At 56.5% G+C, this 22763-nt stretch overlaps 1 protein-coding gene across 1 annotated transcript in view; it reads right to left on the minus strand.

The window, feature by feature from the left end:
* Window positions 1–22763, minus strand: part of LOC137356907 (immunoglobulin superfamily DCC subclass member 3-like) — a 57392-nt gene that overhangs the window by 31422 nt on the left and 3207 nt on the right. The window contains exons 4-7 of the mRNA XM_068022745.1: window positions 20648–20778; window positions 18178–18315; window positions 16814–16972; window positions 1981–2149 (exon numbers count right to left, since the gene is read on the minus strand). Of these exons, the coding sequence (XP_067878846.1) occupies window positions 1981–2149; window positions 16814–16972; window positions 18178–18315; window positions 20648–20778 (597 nt within the window). The remainder of the gene's footprint in view (window positions 1–1980; window positions 2150–16813; window positions 16973–18177; window positions 18316–20647; window positions 20779–22763) is intronic.

Raw genomic sequence — 22763 nt, forward strand, 5'->3', positions numbered from 1 at the left:
CTCCCTCAGTACTGACCCTCTGACAGTGCGACACTCCCTCAGTACTGACCCTCTGACAGTGCAGGACTCCCTCAGTACTGACCCTCCGACAGGGCAGCACTCCCTCAGTACTGACCCTCCGACAGTGCAGCACTCCCTCAGTACTGACCCTCTGACAGTGCGGCACTCCCTCAGTACTGACCCTCCGACAGTGCAGCCCTCCCTCAGTACTGACCCTCTGACAGTGCGGCACTCCCTCAGTACTGACCCTCCGACAGTGCAGCCCTCCCTCAGTACTGACCCTCCGATAGTGCGGCACTCCCTCAGTACTGACCCTCCGACAGGGCAGCACTCCCTCAGTACTGACCCTCCGACAGTGCAGCACTCCCTCAGTACTGACCCTCTGACAGTGCAGCTCTCCCTCAGGACTGACCCTCCGACAGTGCAGCACTCCGTCAGTACTGACCCTCCGACAGGGCAGCACTCCCTCAGTACTGACCCTCTGACAGTGCGGGACTCCCTCAGTACTGACCCTCCGACAGGGCAGCACTCCCTCAGTACTGACCCTCCGACAGGGCAGCACTCCCTCAGTACTGACCCTCCGACAGGGCAGCACTCCCTCAGTACTGACCCTCTGACAGTGCGGGACTCCCTCAGTACTGACCCTCCGACAGGGCAGCACTCCCTCAGTACTGACCCTCCGACAGTGCAGCACTCCCTCAGTACTGACCCTCCGACAGGGCAGCACTCCCTCAGTACTGACCCTCTGACAGTGCGGGACTCCCTCAGTACTGACCCTCCGACAGGGCAGCACTCCCTCAGTACTGACCCTCTGACAGTGCGGGACTCCCTCAGTACTGACCCTCCGACAGGGCAGCACTCCCTCAGTACTGACCCTCCGACAGTGCAGCACTCCCTCAGTACTGACCCTCTGACAGTGCAGCCCTCCCTCAGTACTGACCCTCTGACAGTGCGGCACTCCCTCAGTACTGACCCTCCGACAGTGCAGCCCTCCCTCAGTACTGACCCTCCGATAGTGCGGCACTCCCTCAGTACTGACCCTCCGACAGGGCAGCACTCCCTCAGTACTGACCCTCCGACAGGGCAGCACTCCCTCAGTACTGACCCTCTGACAGTGCAGCTCTCCCTCAGGACTGACCCTCCGACAGTGCAGCACTCCGTCAGTACTGACCCTCCGACAGTGCAGCACTCCCTCAGTACTGACACTCCGACAGTGCAGCACTCCCTCAGTACTGACCCTCCGACAGTGCAGCGCTCCCTCAGTACTGACCCTCCGACATGGTCTGCTCAAGAGAAGCCCAGTTCTGGACTCCAGGATGACACTCCCACAGTGGTAATGAGGGATCGCCAGACTGTCGGAGGGTCACTACTGAGGGAGTGCTCCACTGCCGGAGGGTCACCACTGAGGGAGTGCTGCAGTGTCGGAGGGTCACCACTGAGGGAGTGCTGCACTATCAGAGGGTCAGTATTTTGGATGAGACAAACCAAGGCCTGGTCTGCCCTCAGTTGGATGTATATAATAAGGTGGCCCTATTTGAAGAGCAACAGGGGGAGTTCCCCCCAGTGTCCTGGGTCAGTATTAATTCCTTAACCCATGTCAGTAAAGCAGATTATTTGGTCATGGGCTGATATCCTCCTTATCGTTTAGGATCTGAGGGTAAGTCTGTCTGCAGACAATCCAGCAGAGTGGATCACTATTAGATCCAGCAGTGATGTTATACAAAGTCAGCAGTGTGCAGTTTAGTGCAGGAACAAACCTTTCTGTTCTATTTACAAGCCAGCGGCATCAACTTGCTGACTGACCCTGCCCTGCAATTTGTTGCAGACCACTAAGTCGATATGGCACAGAATTAGGCCATTCATTATGAAAGTGTTTGCCCTAAAATGGTGAGCTCTGGGGTTATGCAGCAGGGAATTTGAGCTGAAACTACCTTTCTCTGCACAGTACGATGGGGACCAGTTAGAGGTTGCTGTGGTTACCTGTTGCTGTGGGTCAGTTTGATATTCTCCCTGGGGGTTGTCAGCACTTGGCCATTTTTCAGCCAGACTAGGTTTGGCTCAGGAACACCCTGGGCCACACAGGTGAAGACCGCTGTACTTCCAGCCGGTTTGCTGACCGATTGTGGCCACTGGACAAACTCAGGAGGAGCTGTGGACAGAAGCAGAGAGTGAGTTCATCTCAAAGGAAGGCTGCAGGTCGCAGATTAATGCAACAGAATGGCAAAGAGACGGCTTGCCTGAAAGAGGAGAACTTCAAATCTGTTCTGACCCCACCGGGAATCGGAACAGACCCTGATCCCCCAACACCTGTCTGACCCCAGACCCCCCCCAACACCTGTCTGACCCCAGACACCCTCCCCCCCCCAACACCTGTCTGACCCCAGACCCCCCACAACACCTGTCTCACCCCAGAACCCCAGCCCCCCAACACCTGTCTCACCCCAGACCCCCCACAACACCTGTCTGACCCCAGAACCCCAGCCCCCCAACACCTGTCTCACCCCAGACCCCCCACAACACCTGTCTCACCCCAGACGCCCCCCCTCAACACCTGTCTGACCATCTCACTCCCGATCACACCTGTCTGACCATCTCACTCCCAATCCCCCAACACCTGTCTGACCATCTCACTCCCAATCCCCGAACACCTGTCTGACCATCTCACTCCCGATCACACCTGTCTGACCATCTCACTCCCAATCCCTCAACACCTGTCTGACCATCTCACTCCCAATCCCTCAACACCTGTCTGACCATCTCACTCCCGATCCCCCAACACTGGTCTGACCATCTCACTCCCGATCCAACACCTGTCTGACCATCTCACTCCCGATCACAACACCTGTCTGACCATCTCACTCCCAATCCCCCAACACCTGTCTCACCATCTCACTCCCAATCCCCCAACACCTGTCTGACCATCTCACTCCCGATCACAACACCTGTCTGACCATCTCACTCCCAATCCCCCAACACCTGTCTGACCATCTCACTCCCGATCACGACACCTGTCTGACCATCTCACTCCCGATCCCCCAACACCTGTCTGACCATCTCACTCCCGATCCAACACCTGTCTGACCATCTCACTCCCGATCACAACACCTGTCTGACCATCTCACTCCCAACCCCCCAACACCTGTCTGACCATCTCACTCCCGATCCCCCAACACCTGTCTGATCATCTCACTCCCGATCCTCCAACACCTGTCTGACCATCTCACTCCCAATCCCCCAACACCTGTCTGACCATCTCACTCCCAATCCCAACACCTGTCTGACCATCTCACTCCCAATCCCAACACCTGTCTGACCATCTCACTCCCGATCCCCCAACACCTGTCTGACCATCTCACTCCCAATCCCAACACCTGTCTGACCATCTCACTCCCAATCCCCCAACACCTGTCTGACCATCTCACTCCCGATCCCCCAACACCTGTCTGACCATCTCACTCCCGATCCCCCAACACCTGTCTGACCATCTCACTCCCAATCCCTCAACACCTGTCTGACCATCTCACTCCCGATCCCCCAACACCTGTCTGACCATCTCACTCCCAATCCCTCAACACCTGTCTGACCATCTCACTCCCGATCCCTCAACACCTGTCTGACCATCTCACTCCCAATCCCCCAACACCTGTCTGACCATCTCACTCCCAATCCCTCAACACCGGTCTGACCATCTCACTCCCAATCCCTCAACACCTGTCTGACCATCTCACTCCCGATCCCCCAACACCTGTCTGACCATCTCACTCCCAATCCCCCAACACCTGTCTGACCATCTCACTCCCAATCCCTCAACACCTGTCTGACCATCTCACTCCCGATCCCCCAACACCTGTCTGACCATCTCACTCCCGATCCCCCAACACATGTCTGACCATCTCACTCCCAATCCCTCAACACCTGTCTGACCATCTCACTCCCAATCCCTCAACACCTGTCTGACCATCTCACTCCTGATCCCCCAACACCTGTCTGACCATCTCACTCCCGATCCCCCAACACCTGTCTGACCATCTCACTCCCGATCCCCCAACACCTGTCTGACCATCTCACTCCCGATCCCTCAACACCTGTCTGACCATCTCACTCCCAATCCCTCAACACCTGTCTGACCATCTCACTCCCAATCCCTCAACACCTGTCTGACCATCTCACTCCCAATCCCTCAACACCTGTCTGACCATCTCACTCCCAATCCCTCAACACCTGTCTGACCATCTCACTCCCAATCCCTCAACACCTGTCTGACCATCTCACTCCCGATCCCTCAACACCTGTCTGACCATCTCACTCCCAATCCCTCAACACCTGTCTGACCATCTCACTCCCAATCCCTCAACACCTGTCTGACCATCTCACTCCCAATCCCCCAACACCTGTCTGACCATCTCACTCCCAATCCCTCAACACCTGTCTGACCATCTCACTCCCGATCACAACACCTGTCTGACCATCTCACTCCCGATCCCCCAACACCTGTCTGACCATCTCACTCCCGATCCCCCAACACCTGTCTGACCATCTCACTCCCGATCCCCCAACACCTGTCTGACCATCTCACTCCCAATCCCTCAACACCTGTCTGACCATCTCACTCTCGATCCTCCAACACCTGTCTGACCATCTCACTCCTGATCCCCCAACACCTGTCTGACCATCTCACTCCCAATCCCTCAACACCTGTCTGACCATCTCACTCCCGATCCCCCAACACCTGTCTGACCATCTCACTCCCAATCCCTCAACACCTGTCTGACCATCTCACTCCCGATCCTCCAACACCTGTCTGACCATCTCACTCCCGATCCCTCAACACCTGTCTGACCATCTCACTCTCGATCCCCCAACACCTGTCTGACCATCTCACTCCCGATCACAACACCTGTCTGACCATCTCACACCCGATCCTCCAACACCTGTCTGACCATCTCATTCCCGATCACACCTGTCTGACCATCTCACTCCCAATCCCAACACCTGTCTGACCATCTCACTCCCGATCCCTCAACACCTGTCTGACCATCTCACTCCCGATCACAACACCTGTCTGACCATCTCACTCCCGATCCCTCAACACCTGTCTGACCATCTCACTCCTGATCCTCCAACACCTGTCTGACCATCTCACTCCCGATCCCTCAACACCTGTCTGACCATCTCACACCCGATCACCCAACACCTGTCTAACCATCTCACTCCCGATCCTCCAACACCTGTCTGACCATCTCACACCCGATCACCCAACACCTGTCTGACCATCTCACTCCTGATCCTCCAACACCTGTCTGACCATCTCACTCCCGATCACAACACCTGTCTGACCATCTCACTCCCGATCCTCCAACACCTGTCTGACCATCTCACTCCCGATCCTCCAACACCTGTCTGACCATCTCACTCCCGATCCTCCAACACCTGTCTGACCATCTCACTCCCAATCCCTCAACACCTGTCTGACCATCTCACTCCCGATCACCCAACACCTGTCTGACCATCTCACACCCAATCCCAACACCTGTCTGACCATCTCACTCCCGATCACAACATCTGTCTGACCATCTCACTCCCAATCCCCCAACACCTGTCTGACCATCTCACTCCCGATCCTCCAACACCTGTCTGACCATCTCACTCCCGATCCCCCAACACCTGTCTGACCATCTCACTCCCAATCCCAACACCTGTCTGACCATCTCACTCCCGATCCTCCAACACCTGTCTGATCATCTCACTCCCAATCCCAACACCTGTCTGACCATCTCACTCCCGATCACCCAACACCTGTCTGACCATCTCACTCCCGATCACAACAACTGTCTGACCATCTCACTCCCAATCCCAACACCTGTCTGACCATCTCACTCCCAATCCCAACACCTGTCTGACCATCTCACTCCCAATCCCCAACACCTGTCTGACCATCTCACTCCCAATCCCAACACCTGTCTGACCATCTCACTCCCAATCCCAACACCTGTCTGACCATCTCACTCCCGATCCTCCAACACCTGTCTGACCATCTCACTCCCGATCCTCCAACACCTGTCTGACCATCTCACTCCCAATCCCAACACCTGTCTGACCATCTCACTCCCAATCCCAACACCTGTCTGACCATCTCACTCCCGATCCTTCAACACCTGTCTGACCATCTCACTCCCAATCCCAACACCTGTCTGACCATCTCACTCCCGATCCTCCAACACCTGTCTGACCATCTCACTCCCAATCCCAACACCTGTCTGACCATCTCACTCCCGATCCCCCAACACCTGTCTGACCATCTCACTCCCGATCCTCCAACACCTGTCTGACCATCTCACTCCCGATCCCCCAGCACCTGTCTGACCATCTCACTCCCAATCCCAACACCTGTCTGACCATCTCACTCCCGATCACAACACCTATCTGACCATCTCACTCCCGATCCCCCAACACCTGTCTGACCATCTCACTCCCGATCACAACACCTGTATGACCATCTCACTCCCGATCACAAAACCTGTCTGACCATCTCACTCCCAATCCCCCAACACCTGTCTGACCATCTCACTCCCAATCCCCCAACACCTGTCTGACCATCTCACTCCCAATCCCCCAACACCTGTCTGACCATCTCACTCCCGATCACAACACCTGTCTGACCATCTCACTCCCAATCCCCCAACACCTGTCTGACCATCTCACTCCCGATCACAACACCTGTCTGACCATCTCACTCCCAATCCCCCAACACCTGTCTGACCATCTCACTCACGATCCCCCAACACCTGCCTGACCATCTCACTCCCGATCCAACACCTGCCTGACCATCTCACTCCCGATCCCAACACCTGTCTGACCATCTCACTCACGATCCTCCAACACCTGTCTGTCCATCTCACTCCCAATCCCCCAACACCTGCCTGACCATCTCACTCCCGATCCAACACCTGTCTGTCCATCTCACTCCCGATCACAACACCTGTCTGACCATCTCACTCCCGATCCTCCAACACCTGTCTGACCATCTCACTCCCGATCCCCCAACACCTGTCTGACCATCTCACTCCCAATCCCCCAACACCTGTCTGACCATCTCACTCCCGATCACAACACCTGTCTGACCATCTCACTCCCGATCCTCCAACACCTGTCTGACCATCTCACTCCCGATCCTCCAACACCTGTCTGACCATCTCACTCCCGATCACAACACCTCTCTGACCATCTCACTCCCGATCACAACACCTGTCTGACCATCTCACTCACGATCCCCCAACACCTGTCCGACCATCTCACTCCCGATCACAACACCTGTCTGACCATCTCACTCCCGATCCTCCAACACCTGTCTGACCATCTCACTCCCGATCACAACACCTGTCTGACCATCTCACTCCCGATCACAACACCTGTCTGACCATCTCACTCACGATCCCCCAACACCTGTCCGACCATCTCACTCCCGATCACAACACCTGTCTGACCATCTCACTCCCAATCCCCCAACACCTGTCTGACCATCTCACTCCCAATCCCCCAACACCTGTCTGACCATCTCACTCCCAATCCCCCAACACCTGTCTGACCATCTCACTCCCAATCCCCCAACACCTGTCTGACCTTCTCACTCACGATCCCCCAACACCTGTCCGACCATCTCACTCCCGATCACAACACCTGTCTGACCATCTCACTCCCAATCCCCCAACACCTGTCTGACCATCTCATTCCCGATCCAACACCTGTCTGACCATCTCACTCCCAATCCCAACACCCGTCTGACCATCTCACTCCCAATCCCCCAACACCTGTCTGACCATCTCACTCCCAATCCCAACACCCGTCTGACCATCTCACACCCGATCCCCCAACACCTGTCTGACCATCTCACTCCCAATCCCAACACCCGTCTGACCATCTCACACCCGATCCCCCAACACCTGCCTGACCATCTCACTCCCAATCCCAACACCCGTCTGACCATCTCACACCCGATCCCCCAACACCTGTCTGACCATCTCACTCACGATCCCCCAACACCTGTCTGACCATCTCACTCCCGATCACCCAACACCTGTCTGACCATCTCACACCCAATCCCAACACCTGTCTGACCATCTCACTCCTGATCACAACATCTGTCTGACCATCTCACTCCCAATCCCCCAACACCTGTCTGACCATCTCACTCCCGATCCTCCAACACCTGTCTGACCATCTCACTCCCAATCCCAACACCTGTCTGACCATCTCACTCCCGATCCTCCAACACCTGTCTGACCATCTCACTCCCAATCCCAACACCCGTCTGACCATCTCACACCCGATCCCCCAACACCTGTCTGACCATCTCACTCCCAATCCCCCAACACCTGTCTGACCATCTCACTCCCGATCCCCCAACACCTGTCTGACCATCTCATTCCCGATCCAACACCTGTCTGACCATCTCACTCCCAATCCCAACACCCGTCTGACCATCTCACACCCGATCCCTCAACACCCGTCTGACCATCTCACACCCGATCCCCCAACACCTGTCTGACCATCTCATTCCCGATCCAACACCTGTCCGACCATCTCACTCCCGATCCCCCAACACCTGTCTGACCATCTCACTCCCAATCCCAACACCCGTCTGACCATCTCACACCCGATCCCCCAACACCTGTCTGACCATCTCATTCCCGATCCAACACCTGTCCGACCATCTCACTCCCAATCCCCCAACACCTGTCTGACCATCTCACTCCCAATCCCAACACCCGTCTGACCATCTCACACCCGATCCCTCAACACCCGTCTGACCATCTCACACCCGATCCCTCAACACCCGTCTGACCATCTCACACCCGATCCCCCAACACCTGTCTGACCATCTCATTCCCGATCCAACACCTGTCCGACCATCTCACTCCCGATCCTCCAACACCTGTCTGACCATCTCACTCCCAATCCCAACACCCGTCTGACCATCTCACACCCGATCCCCCAACACCTGTCTGACCATCTCACTCCCAATCCCCCAACACCTGTCTGACCATCTCACTCCCGATCCCCCAACACCTGTCTGACCATCTCACTCCCAATCCCCCAACACCTGTCTGACCATCTCATTCCCGATCCAACACCTGTCCGACCATCTCACTCCCGATCCTCCAACACCTGTCTGACCATCTCACTCCCAATCCCAACACCCGTCTGACCATCTCACACCCGATCCCCCAACACCTGTCTGACCATCTCACTCCCAATCCCCCAACACCTGTCTGACCATCTCACTCCCGATCCCCCAACACCTGTCTGACCATCTCACTCCCAATCCCCCAACACCTGTCTGACCATCTCATTCCTGATCCAACACCTGTCCGACCATCTCACACCCGATCCCTCAACACCCGTCTGACCATCTCACACCCGATCCCCCAACACCTGTCCGACCATCTCACTCCCGATCCCCCAACACCTGTCTGACCATCTCACTCCCAATCCCCCAACACCTGTCTGACCATCTCACTCCCAATCCCCCAACACCTGTCTGACCATCTCACTCCCAATCCCCCAACACCTGTCTGACCATCTCACTCACGATCCCCCAACACCTGTCTGACCATCTCATTCCCGATCCAACACCTGTCCGACCATCTCACTCCCGATCCCCCAACACCTGTCTGACCATCTCACTCCCAATCCCCCAACACCTGTCTGACCATCTCACTCCCAATCCCCCAACACCTGTCTGACCTTCTCACTCACGATCCCCCAACACCTGTCCGACCATCTCACTCCCGATCCCCCAACACCTGTCTGTCCATCTCACTCCCAATCCCCCAACACCTGTCTGACCATCTCACTCCCAATCCCCCAACACCTGTCCGACCATCTCACTCACGATCCCCCAACACCTGTCTGACCATCTCATTCCCGATCCAACACCTGTCTGACCATCTCACTCCCAATCCCCCAACACCTGTCTGACCATCTCACTCCCAATCCCCCAACACCTGTCCGACCATCTCACTCCCAATCCCCCAACACCTGTCTGACCATCTCACTCCCAATCCCCCAACACCTGTCTGACCTTCTCACTCACGATCCCCCAACACCTGTCCGACCATCTCACTCCCAATCCCCCAACACCTGTCTGACCATCTCACTCACGATCCCCCAACACCTGTCCGACCATCTCACTCCCAATCCCCCAACACCTGTCTGACCTTCTCACTCACGATCCCCCAACACCTGTCCGACCATCTCACTCCCAATCCCCCAACACCTGTCTGACCTTCTCACTCACAATCCCCCAACACCTGTCCGACCATCTCACTCCCAATCCCAACACCTGTCTGACCATCTCACTCCCAATCCCCCAACACCTGTCTGACCATCTCACTCCCGATCCCCCAACACCTGTCTGACCATCTCACTCCCAATCCCCCAACACCTGTCTGACCATCTCACTCCCAATCCCCCAACACCTGTCTGACCATCTCACTCCCAATCCCAACACCTGTCTGACCATCTCACTCCCAATCCCAACACCTGTCTGACCATCTCACTCCCGATCCAACACCTGTCTGACCATCTCACACCCGATCCCCCAACACCTGCCTGACCATCTCACTCCCAATCCCAACACCCGTCTGACCATCTCACACCCGATCCCCCAACACCTGTCTGACCATCTCACTCACGATCACAACACCTGTCTGACCATCTCACTCCCAATCCCAACACCTGTCTGACCATCTCACTCCCAATCCCCCAACACCTGTCTGACCATCTCACTCCCGATCACAACACCTGTCTGACCATCTCACTCCCAATCCCAACACCTGTCTGACCATCTCACTCCCGATCCCCCAACACCTGTCTGACCATCTCACTCCCGATCACAACACCTGTCTGACCATCTCACTCCCGATCCCCCAACACCTGTCTGACCATCTCACTCCCGATCCTCCAACACCTGTCTGACCATCTCACTCCCAATCCCCCAACACCTGTCTGACCATCTCACTCCCAATCCCAACACCTGTCTGACCATCTCACTCCCAATCCCCCAACACCTGTCTGACCATCTCATTCCCGATCCAACACCTGTCTGACCATCTCACTCCCAATCCCAACACCCGTCTGACCATCTCACTCCCAATCCCCCAACACCTGTCTGACCATCTCACTCCCAATCCCAACACCCGTCTGACCATCTCACACCCGATCCCCCAACACCTGCCTGACCATCTCACTCCCAATCCCAACACCCGTCTGACCATCTCACACCCGATCCCCCAACACCTGTCTGACCATCTCACTCCCAATCCCAACACCTGTCTGACCATCTCACTCCCAATCCCAACACCCGTCTGACCATCTCACTCCCAATCCCCCAACACCTGTCTGACCATCTCACACCCAATCCCAACACCTGTCTGACCATCTCACTCCTGATCACAACATCTGTCTGACCATCTCACTCCCAATCCCCCAACACCTGTCTGACCATCTCACTCCCGATCCTCCAACACCTGTCTGACCATCTCACTCCCAATCCCAACACCTGTCTGACCATCTCACTCCCGATCCTCCAACACCTGTCTGACCATCTCACTCCCAATCCCAACACCCGTCTGACCATCTCACACCCGATCCCCCAACACCTGTCTGACCATCTCACTCCCAATCCCCCAACACCTGTCTGACCATCTCACTCCCGATCCCCCAACACCTGTCTGACCATCTCATTCCCGATCCAACACCTGTCTGACCATCTCACTCCCAATCCCAACACCCGTCTGACCATTTCACACCCGATCCCTCAACACCCGTCTGACCATCTCACACCCGATCCCCCAACACCTGTCTGACCATCTCATTCCCGATCCAACACCTGTCCGACCATCTCACTCCCGATCCCCCAACACCTGTCTGACCATCTCACTCCCAATCCCAACACCCGTCTGACCATCTCACACCCGATCCCTCAACACCCGTCTGACCATCTCACACCCGATCCCCCAACACCTGTCTGACCATCTCATTCCCGATCCAACACCTGTCCGACCATCTCACTCCCAATCCCCCAACACCTGTCTGACCATCTCACTCCCAATCCCAACACCCGTCTGACCATCTCACACCCGATCCCTCAACACCCGTCTGACCATCTCACACCCGATCCCTCAACACCCGTCTGACCATCTCACACCCGATCCCCCAACACCTGTCTGACCATCTCATTCCCGATCCAACACCTGTCCGACCATCTCACTCCCGATCCTCCAACACCTGTCTGACCATCTCACTCCCAATCCCAACACCCGTCTGACCATCTCACACCCGATCCCCCAACACCTGTCTGACCATCTCACTCCCAATCCCCCAACACCTGTCTGACCATCTCACTCCCGATCCCCCAACACCTGTCTGACCATCTCACTCCCAATCCCCCAACACCTGTCTGACCATCTCATTCCCGATCCAACACCTGTCCGACCATCTCACTCCCGATCCTCCAACACCTGTCTGACCATCTCACTCCCAATCCCAACACCCGTCTGACCATCTCACACCCGATCCCCCAACACCTGTCTGACCATCTCACTCCCAATCCCCCAACACCTGTCTGACCATCTCACTCCCGATCCCCCAACACCTGTCTGACCATCTCACTCCCAATCCCCCAACACCTGTCTGACCATCTCATTCCCGATCCAACACCTGTCCGACCATCTCACACCCGATCCCTCAACACCCGTCTGACCATCTCACACCCGATCCCCCAACACCTGTCCGACCATCTCACTCCCGATCCCCCAACACCTGTCTGACCATCTCACTCCCAATCCCCCAATACCTGTCTGACCATCTCACTCCCAATCCCCCAACACCTGTCTGACCATCTCACTCCCAATCCACCAACACCTGTCTGACCATCTCACTCACGATCCCCCAACACCTGTCTGACCATCTCATTCCCGATCCAACACCTGTCCGACCATCTCACTCCCGATCCCCCAACACCTGTCTGACCATCTCACTCCCAATCCCCCAACACCTGTCTGACCATCTCACTCCCAATCCCCCAACACCTGTCTGACCTTCTCACTCACGATCCCCCAACACCTGTCCGACCATCTCACTCCCGATCCCCCAACACCTGTCTGTCCATCTCACTCCCAATCCCCCAACACCTGTCTGACCATCTCACTCCCGATCCAACACCTGTCTGACCATCTCACTCCCAATCCCCCAACACCTGTCTGACCATCTCACTCCCAATCCCCCAACACCTGTCCGACCATCTCACTCCCAATCCCCCAACACCTGTCTGACCATCTCACTCCCAATCCCCCAACACCTGTCTGACCTTCTCACTCACGATCCCCCAACACCTGTCCGACCATCTCACTCCCAATCCCCCAACACCTGTCTGACCATCTCACTCACGATCCCCCAACACCTGTCCGACCATCTCACTCCCAATCCCCCAACACCTGTCTGACCTTCTCACTCACGATCCCCCAACACCTGTCCGACCATCTCACTCCCAATCCCCCAACACCTGTCTGACCTTCTCACTCACAATCCCCCAACACCTGTCCGACCATCTCACTCCCAATCCCAACACCTGTCTGACCATCTCACTCCCAATCCCCCAACACCTGTCTGACCATCTCACTCCCGATCCCCCAACACCTGTCTGACCATCTCACTCCCAATCCCCCAACACCTGTCTGACCATCTCACTCCCAATCCCCCAACACCTGTCTGACCATCTCACTCCCAATCCCAACACCTGTCTGACCATCTCACTCCCAATCCCAACACCTGTCTGACCATCTCACTCCCGATCCAACACCTGTCTGACCATCTCACACCCGATCCCCCAACACCTGCCTGACCATCTCACTCCCAATCCCAACACCCGTCTGACCATCTCACACCCGATCCCCCAACACCTGTCTGACCATCTCACTCACGATCACAACACCTGTCTGACCATCTCACTCCCAATCCCAACACCTGTCTGACCATCTCACTCCCAATCCCCCAACACCTGTCTGACCATCTCACTCCCGATCACAACACCTGTCTGACCATCTCACTCCCAATCCCAACACCTGTCTGACCATCTCACTCCCGATCCCCCAACACCTGTCTGACCATCTCACTCCCGATCACAACACCTGTCTGACCATCTCACTCCCGATCCCCCAACACCTGTCTGACCATCTCACTCCCGATCCTCCAACACCTGTCTGACCATCTCACTCCCAATCCCCCAACACCTGTCTGACCATCTCACTCCCAATCCCAACACCTGTCTGACCATCTCACTCCCAATCCCCCAACACCTGTCTGACCATCTCATTCCCGATCCAACACCTGTCTGACCATCTCACTCCCAATCCCAACACCCGTCTGACCATCTCACTCCCAATCCCCCAACACCTGTCTGACCATCTCACTCCCAATCCCAACACCCGTCTGACCATCTCACACCCGATCCCCCAACACCTGCCTGACCATCTCACTCCCAATCCCAACACCCGTCTGACCATCTCACACCCGATCCCCCAACACCTGTCTGACCATCTCACTCCCAATCCCAACACCTGTCTGACCATCTCACTCCCAATCCCAACACCCGTCTGACCATCTCACTCCCAATCCCCCAACACCTGTCTGACCATCTCACACCCGATCCCCCAACACCTGTCTGACCATCTCACTCCCAATCCCAACACCCGTCTGACCATCTCACACCCGATCCCCCAACACCTGCCTGACCATCTCACTCCCAATCCCAACACCCGTCTGACCATCTCACTCCCGATCACAACACCTGTCTGACCATCTCACTCCCAATCCCAACACCCGTCTGACCATCTCACACCCGATCCCCCAACACCTGTCTGACCATCTCACTCCCGATCCAACACCTGTCTGACCATCTCACTCCCGATCCTCCAACACCTGTCTGACCATCTCACTCCCGATCCTCCAACACCTGTCTGACCATCTCACTCCCGATCCAACACCTGTCTGACCATCTCACTCCCGATCCTCCAACACCCGTCTGACCATCTCACTCCCGATCCTCCAACACCTGTCTGACCATCTCACTCCCGATCCCCCAACACCTGTCTGACCATCTCACTCCCGATCACAACACCTGTCTGACCATCTCACTCCCGATCCCCCAACACCTGTCTGACCATCTCACTCCCGATCCTCCAACACCTGTCTGACCATCTCACTCCCAATCCCCCAACACCTGTCTGACCATCTCACTCCCAATCCCAACACCTGTCTGACCATCTCACTCCCAATCCCCCAACACCTGTCTGACCATCTCATTCCCGATCCAACACCTGTCTGACCATCTCACTCCCAATCCCAACACCCGTCTGACCATCTCACTCCCAATCCCCCAACACCTGTCTGACCATCTCACTCCCAATCCCAACACCCGTCTGACCATCTCACACCCGATCCCCCAACACCTGTCTGACCATCTCACTCCCGATCCAACACCTGTCTGACCATCTCACTCCCAATCCCAACACCCGTCTGACCATCTCACTCCCAATCCCCCAACACCTGTCTGACCATCTCACACCCGATCCCCCAACACCTGCCTGACCATCTCACTACCGACCTCACAAACACCTTCCTGCCCTCTGGGTTCAGTTTCAAACTTGGTGTTGCCTTTTATTCACCAAGTCATAGGGAGAATGTCGGAACCAGAGAGTAAAAATGTCTTTAAAATGTTAATTTGAGTTCGTAAATCCCGAGCTCTTGAGAGAGTCAAACTCACGCATCAGTCCCAGTCTTTCTGGAATCTTAGTCACACATCTGCCTTGCTGCGTGGTGGAGGTTAGTTAGAGGTCAGTAGCTGCACTGTGCAGGGACAAAGAGCTATCCGTATGTTGTAGTTGGTAGATTGGGAACGGTGGGAGAGAATTCCTGCCCCCGACACCAGCAGCAGTGTTGGATGCAATTCCCTAACTAAAGAGTGCTTCATCATGTGTCTTTGAACATGTAACTTCACCTTGTCTCGAGAGGTCTTTCTGTCCCTTTCAACGTCGCTGGACGAACAGCACTAATTTATTACTTTTAACCAAATGCTCACAATCGATTCAGGTCACCCTGGCCCCTTCAATTCTCGAAGCCTTCAGTCCAGACCGCTTGTGTGACAAAGGAAGTGAGCAGACAATAAGGGCTGGGGAATCACTCCTCCCAGAACTGTGCCTCCCCCAGTCCGCGCTCCCCATTATCTATTAACAGTGGAGAGAATACGTTTTGTCTGACTGCTCATTCTTTCCAAACAAGTTCAGGGTGCGGAGGGCAGTGGGTCGTGACCTGTCTCAGGGACCCTGTTTTGACACACCCTGGTGAACACTTTGTGTGCTGCAGTTATCCAGCTGTCTGAGCAGCTGCCCGTGAGAAGACTTTGGCTTTATTTTTTTTAATTAGAAGAGGTCAGTAATGTTCGGACTGTCCCTCTCCCAGATTTCATCAACTGCACACAACTGACTTTAAACTTGGTAAGAGCCCCCAAACCCCTGAGCCCTCTCTCTCTCTCTCTTTTAAGACGTTAATTAAAACCGGCCCCTTTAACCAAGCTTTTGGTCACCTGTCCCTAACACCTCCGAATGCGGCTGAGGGTCAGATTTTTTTCTGACCTGTGCTCCTGTGAAGTGTACTGGGATGTTTTACTATCGGAGTTACTGTTAGACATGAGGCACTCGGTAGAACTTCAGTGACTATGTGCCCATATTCAGCTGTGATTAACACACCAGCGTACCTTGCACCACCAGTCTGCCCTGGGCTGTACGCCGGACTCGGGTTCCCGGTTTGTTTGCTGCACAGACATATATCCCTGAATGACGGACAGTGACATCAGAGATCATCAGATTCCCCGTCCCGAGCACCTCAATCCCATCTACTCCAATCGAGCGTCCATCTAGAATAGAATAGGAACGAGACAACAAATTAGCTACAGGCAGTCCGGGAGCGAGTTACAGACAGTCCGGGAGTGAGCGACGGATAGTCCTGAGTGAGTGAGAGACAGTCCGGGAGCGAGCTGCAGACAGTCCTGAGTGAGCAAGCTGCAAACAGTCCGGGAGCGAGCGGCAGACAGTCCGGGAGCGAGCGGCAGACAGTCCGGGAGCGAGCGGCAGACAGTCCGGGAGCGAGCGGCAGACAGTCCGGGAGCGAGCTGCAGACAGTCCGGGAGCGAGCTGCAGACAGTCCGGGAGCGAGCTGCAGACAGTCCGGGAGCGAGCGACAGACAGTCCGGGAGCGAGCGGCAGACAGTCCGGGAGCGAGCTGCAGACAGTCCGGGAGTGAGCGACGGATAGTCCTGAGTGAGTGAGAGACAGTCCGGGAGCGAGCTGCAGACAGTCCTGAGTGAGCAAGCTGCAAACATTCCGGGAGCGAGCGGCAGACAGTCCGGGAGCGAGCGGCAGACAGTCCGGGAGCGAGCGGCAGACAGTCCGGGAGCGAGCGGCAGACAGTCCGGGAGCGAGTGACGGAGGGACCGGGAGCGAGCGGCAGACAGTCCGGGAGCGAGCTGCAGACAGTCCTGAGTGAGCGACGGAGGGACCGGGAGTGAGTGACGGAGAGACCGGGAGTGAGTGACGGGGAGACCGGGAGTGAGTGACGGGGAGACCGGGAGTGAGTGACGGGGAGACCGGGAGTGAGTGACGGATGGACCGGGAGTGAGTGACGGATGGACCGGGAGTGAGTGACGGATGGACCGGGAGTGAGTGAGAAGGGAACGGGAGTGAGTGACGGATGGACCGGGAGTGAGTGACGGATGGACCGGGAGTGAGTGACGGATGGACCGGGAGTGAGTGAGAAGGGAACGGGAGTGAGTCAAAGGAGGGACCGGGAGTGAGTGAGAAGGGAACGAGAGTGAGTGACGGAGGGACCGGGAGTGAGTGACGGAGGGACCGGGAGTGAGTTACAATGATCTTTATCAGCATCTCGAGGATTTTTATTAATCTAAATTGCTCTCTGGAAGGGTTAGTGAGAAACTGGAGCCAGAGCACTACAGTGGATTACTAAACTGTCCCTACTGGATCTCAGTGTAGCCTCTCAACCCCCGTGGTAATGGACCCCTCGAGGTCAGAGCTACGACCGTCACAAATTCTCTCTCACACTCACCAAGCCGGCTCCACGATACAATGGGCTTTGGATTTCCCGTGGCGATACATTCCAATATTGCAGTTTGGTGGATGGTGAGGGTGAGGTTCTGGGGACCTGACAGGATCACAGGTCCCTGGTCAGCTCGTGGAGGTGAGACTGGGAAAGAAACAAAATAAATACCAGTTAGAAACAAGGTGCAGCTTGGCCCCTTATAACATGGAGGGAGGAGATCAGCCATGACAGACAGGGTGAGGGTGAGGGAGGTGAGGATGAGGGTGGTGAGGATGAGGGTGGTGAGGGAAGTGAGGGTGAGGGTGAAGGAAGTGAGGGTTAAGGAAGTGAGGGTTAAGGAAGTGAGTGTGAGGGAGATGAGGGTGAGGGAGGTGAGGGAGGTGAGGATGAGGGTGAGGGAAGTGGGGGTGAGGGAAGTGAGGGTGAGGGAAGTGAGGGTGAGGGAAGTGAGGGTGAGGGAGGTGAGGGTGAGGGAGCTGAGGGTGAGGGAGGTGAGGGTGAGGGAGGTGAGGGTGAGGGTGAAGGAAGTGAGGGTGAAGGAAGTGAGGGTGAGGGAGGTGAGGGTGAGGGAGGTGAGGGAGGTGAGGGTGAGGGAGGTGAGGGTGAGGGAGGTGAGGATGAGGGTGGTGAGGATGAGGGTGGTGAGGATGAGGGAGGTGAGGATGAGGGAGGTGAGGATGAGGGAGGTGAGGATGAGGGAGGTGAGGGTGAGGGAAGAGAGGGTGAGGGAAGAGAGGGTGAGGGAGGTGAGGGTGAGGGAGGTGAGGGTGAGGGAGGTGAGGGTGAGGGAGGTGGGTGAGGGAGGTGGGTGAGGGAGGTGGGTGAGGGAGGTGGGTGAGGGAGGTGGGTGAGGGAGGTGGGTGAGGGAGGTGGGTGAGGGAGGTGAGGGTGGTGAGGGTGAGGGAGGTGAGGGTGAGGGAGGTGAGAATGAGGGAGGTGAGAATGAGGGAGGTGAGAATGAGGGAGGTGGGTGAGGGAGGTGGGTGAGGGAGGTGGGTGAGGGAGGTGGGTGAGGGAGGTGGGTGAGGGAGGTGAGGGTGGTGAGGATGAGGGAGGTGAGGGTGAGGGAAGAGAGGGTGAGGGAAGAGAGGGTGAGGGAGGTGAGGGTGAGGGAGGTGAGGTGAGGGAGGTGAGGGTGAGGGAGGTGAGGGTGGTGAGGATGAGGGAGGTGAGGGTGAGGGAGGTGAGGGTGAGGGAGGTGAGGGTGAGGGAAGTGAGGGTGAGGGAAGTGAGGGTGAGGGAAGTGAGGGTGAGGGAAGTGAGGGTGAGGGAAGTGAGGGTGAGGGAAGTGAGGGTGAGGGAAGTGAGGGTGAGGGAAGTGAGGGTGAGGGAAGTGAGGGTGAGGGTTAAGGAAGTGAGTGTGAGGGAGGTGAGTGTGAGGGAGGTGAGGGTGAGGGAGGTGAGGGTGAGGGAGGTGAGGGTGAGGGAGGTGAGGGTGAGGGAGGATGAGGGTGAGGGAGGATGAGGGTGAGGGAGGTGAGGGTGTGGGGGGTGAGGGAGGTGAGGGTGAGGGTGAAGGAAGTGAGGGTGAAGGAAGTGAGGGTGAGGGAGGTGAGGGTGAGGGAGGTGAGGGTGAGGGAGGTGAGGGTGAGGGAGGTGAGGGTGAGGGAGGTGAGGATGAGGGTGGTGAGGATGAGGGAGGTGAGGATGTGGGAGGTGAGGATGTGGGAGGTGAGGATGTGGGAGGTGAGGATGTGGGAGGTGAGGATGTGGGAGGTGAGGGTGAGGGAGGTGAGGGTGAGGGAGGTGAGGGTGAGGGGGGTGAGGGTGAGGGAGGTGAGGGTGAGGGAGGTGAGGGTGGTGAGGATGAGGGTGGTGAGGATGAGGGTGGTGAGGGAGGTGAGGGTGAGGGAAGTGAGGATGAGGGAGGTGAGGATGAGTGAGGTGAGGATGAGTGAGGTGAGGATGAGTGAGGTGAGGATGAGGGAGGTGAGGATGAGGGAGGTGAGGATGAGGGAGGTGAGGGGGACGGGGTTGCGGGTGTGGGAAGTGAGGGTGAGGGAGGTGAGGGTGAGGGAAGTGAGGGTGAGGGTGAAGGAAGTGAGAGTGAGGGAGGTCAGGGTGAGCATGAGGGAGGTGAGGGAAGTGAAGGTGAGCGTGAGGGAGGTGAGGGTGAGGGAAGTGAGGGTGAGGGAGGTGAGGGTGAGGGATGTGAGGGAGGTGATGGTGAGAGGTGAGGGTGAGGGAGGTGAGGGAGGGGGAAGTGAGGGTGGGGGAAGTGAGGGTGGGGGAAGTGAGGGTGGGGGAAGTGAGGGTGGGGGAAGTGAGGGTGGGGAGGTGAGGGTGGGGAGGTGAGGGTGAGGGAAGTGAAGGTGAGGGAAGTGAGGGAGAGGGAAGTGAGGGAGAGGGAAGTGAGGGTGAGGGAAGTGAGGGTGAGGGAAGTGAGGGTGAGGGAAGTGAGGGTGAGGGAAGTGAGGGTGAGGGAGGTGAGGTTGTAGGAAATGAGGGTGAGGGAAGCTGAGGCTGTGGTACAGACCTGACAGACTCAGTGTAGCCTCCTGACTGGCTCTGCTGTTTGCGATGTTAACAGCCACACAGCGGTAAGTGCCAAGGTCCTGCTTTCGTACTCGGGTGATCTGCAGAACACCAGTTGGTAACAGAGTGTACCTGGAAACCAAGACAGAGACAGTGAGCTCCGAAACAAACCCATCACTGTGTCAACGCTCAGCTGTTCGGGCTGCTTCTACAGACATGCCAAAGCATTTAACAGTCAGTCAAATACTGTTTGAACTGTTGTAACGTATCAAACACGGCAGCTAATTTCCACACAGCAAGATCCCACATACAGCAAAGCAAATTATCAAACAATCTTTTGTTTTAGGTGTTCATTGAGGGATATGTATTGACCCAAGACACTGGGGAGAACTCTCCCTGCTGCTCTTCAATATAGTGACTGCTGGATCTCATACATCCACCTGGGAGGACAATTGGGGTCTCGTTTAACATCTCGTCCAAAGGATGGTGTCCCAGCAGTGCAGCACTCCCTCAAAACTGACCCTCTGACAGTGCAGCACTCCCTCAAAACTGACCCTCTGACAGTGCGACGCTCCCTCAGTACTGACCCTCTGACAGTGCAGCACTCCCTCAAAACTGACCCTCTGACAGTGCGACGCTCCCTCAGTACTGACCCTCTGACAGTGCGACGCTCCCTCAGTACTGACCGTCTGCAAGTGTGGCTCTCCCTCAGTACTGACCCTCTGACAGAGGAGCTCTCCCTCAGTACTGACCGTCTGACAGTATGGCTCTCCCTCAGTACTGACCCTCCGACAGTGCGGCTCTCCCTCAGTAGTGACCCTCTGACAGTGCGGTTCTACCTCAGTACTGACCCTCCGACAGTGTGGCTATCCCGCAGTACTGACCGTCTGCAAGTGTGGCTCTCCCTCAGTACTGACCCTCTGACAGTGCGGTTCTACCTCAGTACTGACCCTCCGACAGTGTGGCTATCCCGCAGTACTGACCGTCTGCAAGTGTGGCTCTCCCTCAGTACTGACCCTCTGACAGTGCGGCTCTCCCTCAGTACTGACCCTCTGACAGTGTGGCTCTCCCTCAGTACTGACCGTCTGACAGTATGGCTCTCCCTCAGTACTGACCCTCCGACAGTGCGGCTCTCCCTCAGTACTGACCCTCTGACAGTGCGGTTCTACCTCAGTACTGACCCTCCGACAGTGTGGCTATCCCGCAGTACTGACCGTCTGCAAGTGTGGCTCTCCCTCAGTACTGACCCTCTGACAGTGCGGCTCTCCCTCAGTACTGACCCTCTGACAGTGTGGCTCTCCCTCAGTACTGACCCTCTGACAGTGCGGCTCTCCCTCAGTACTGACCCTCTGACAGTGTGGCTCTCCCTCAGTACTGACCCTCTGACAGAGGGGCTCTCCCTCAGTACTGACCCTCTGACAGTATGGCTCTCCCTCAGTATTGACCCTCCGACAGTGTGGCTCTCTCTCAGTACTGACCATCTGATAGTGTGGCTCTCCCTCAGTACTGACCCTGTGACAGTGTGGCTCTCCCTCAGTACTGACCCTCTGACAGTGTGGCTCTCCCTCAGTACTGACCCTCCGACAGTGTGGCTCTCCCTCAGTACTGACCCTCTGACAGTGTGGCTCTCCCTCAGTACTGACCCTCTGACAGTGTGGCTCTACCGCAGTACTGACCCTCCGACAGTGTGGCACTCCCTCAGTACTGACCCTCTGACAGTGCGGCTCTCCCTCAGTACTGACGCTCCGACAGTGCGGCACTCCCTCAGTACTGACCCTCTGACAGTGCGGCTCTCCCTCAGTACTGACCCTCTGAAAGCGTGGCTCTCCCTCAGTACTGACCCTCTGACAGTGCAGCACTCCTTCAGTACTGACCCTCTGACAGTTTGGCTCTCCCTCAGTACTGAGCCTCCGACAGTGTGGCTCTCCCTCAGTACTGACCCTCTGACAGTGTGGCTCTCCCTCAGTACTAGCCCTCTGAAAGTGTGGCTCTACCGCAGTACTGACCCTCCGACAGTGCGGCTCTCCCTCAGTACTGACCCTGTGACAGTGCGGCTCTCCCTCAGTACTGACCCTCTGACAGTGTGGCACTCCCTCAAAACTGACCCGCTGACAGTG

The sequence above is a fragment of the Heterodontus francisci genome, chromosome 46 (genome assembly GCF_036365525.1).
Source record: "Heterodontus francisci isolate sHetFra1 chromosome 46, sHetFra1.hap1, whole genome shotgun sequence".
Classification (NCBI taxonomy): Eukaryota; Metazoa; Chordata; class Chondrichthyes; order Heterodontiformes; family Heterodontidae; genus Heterodontus; species Heterodontus francisci.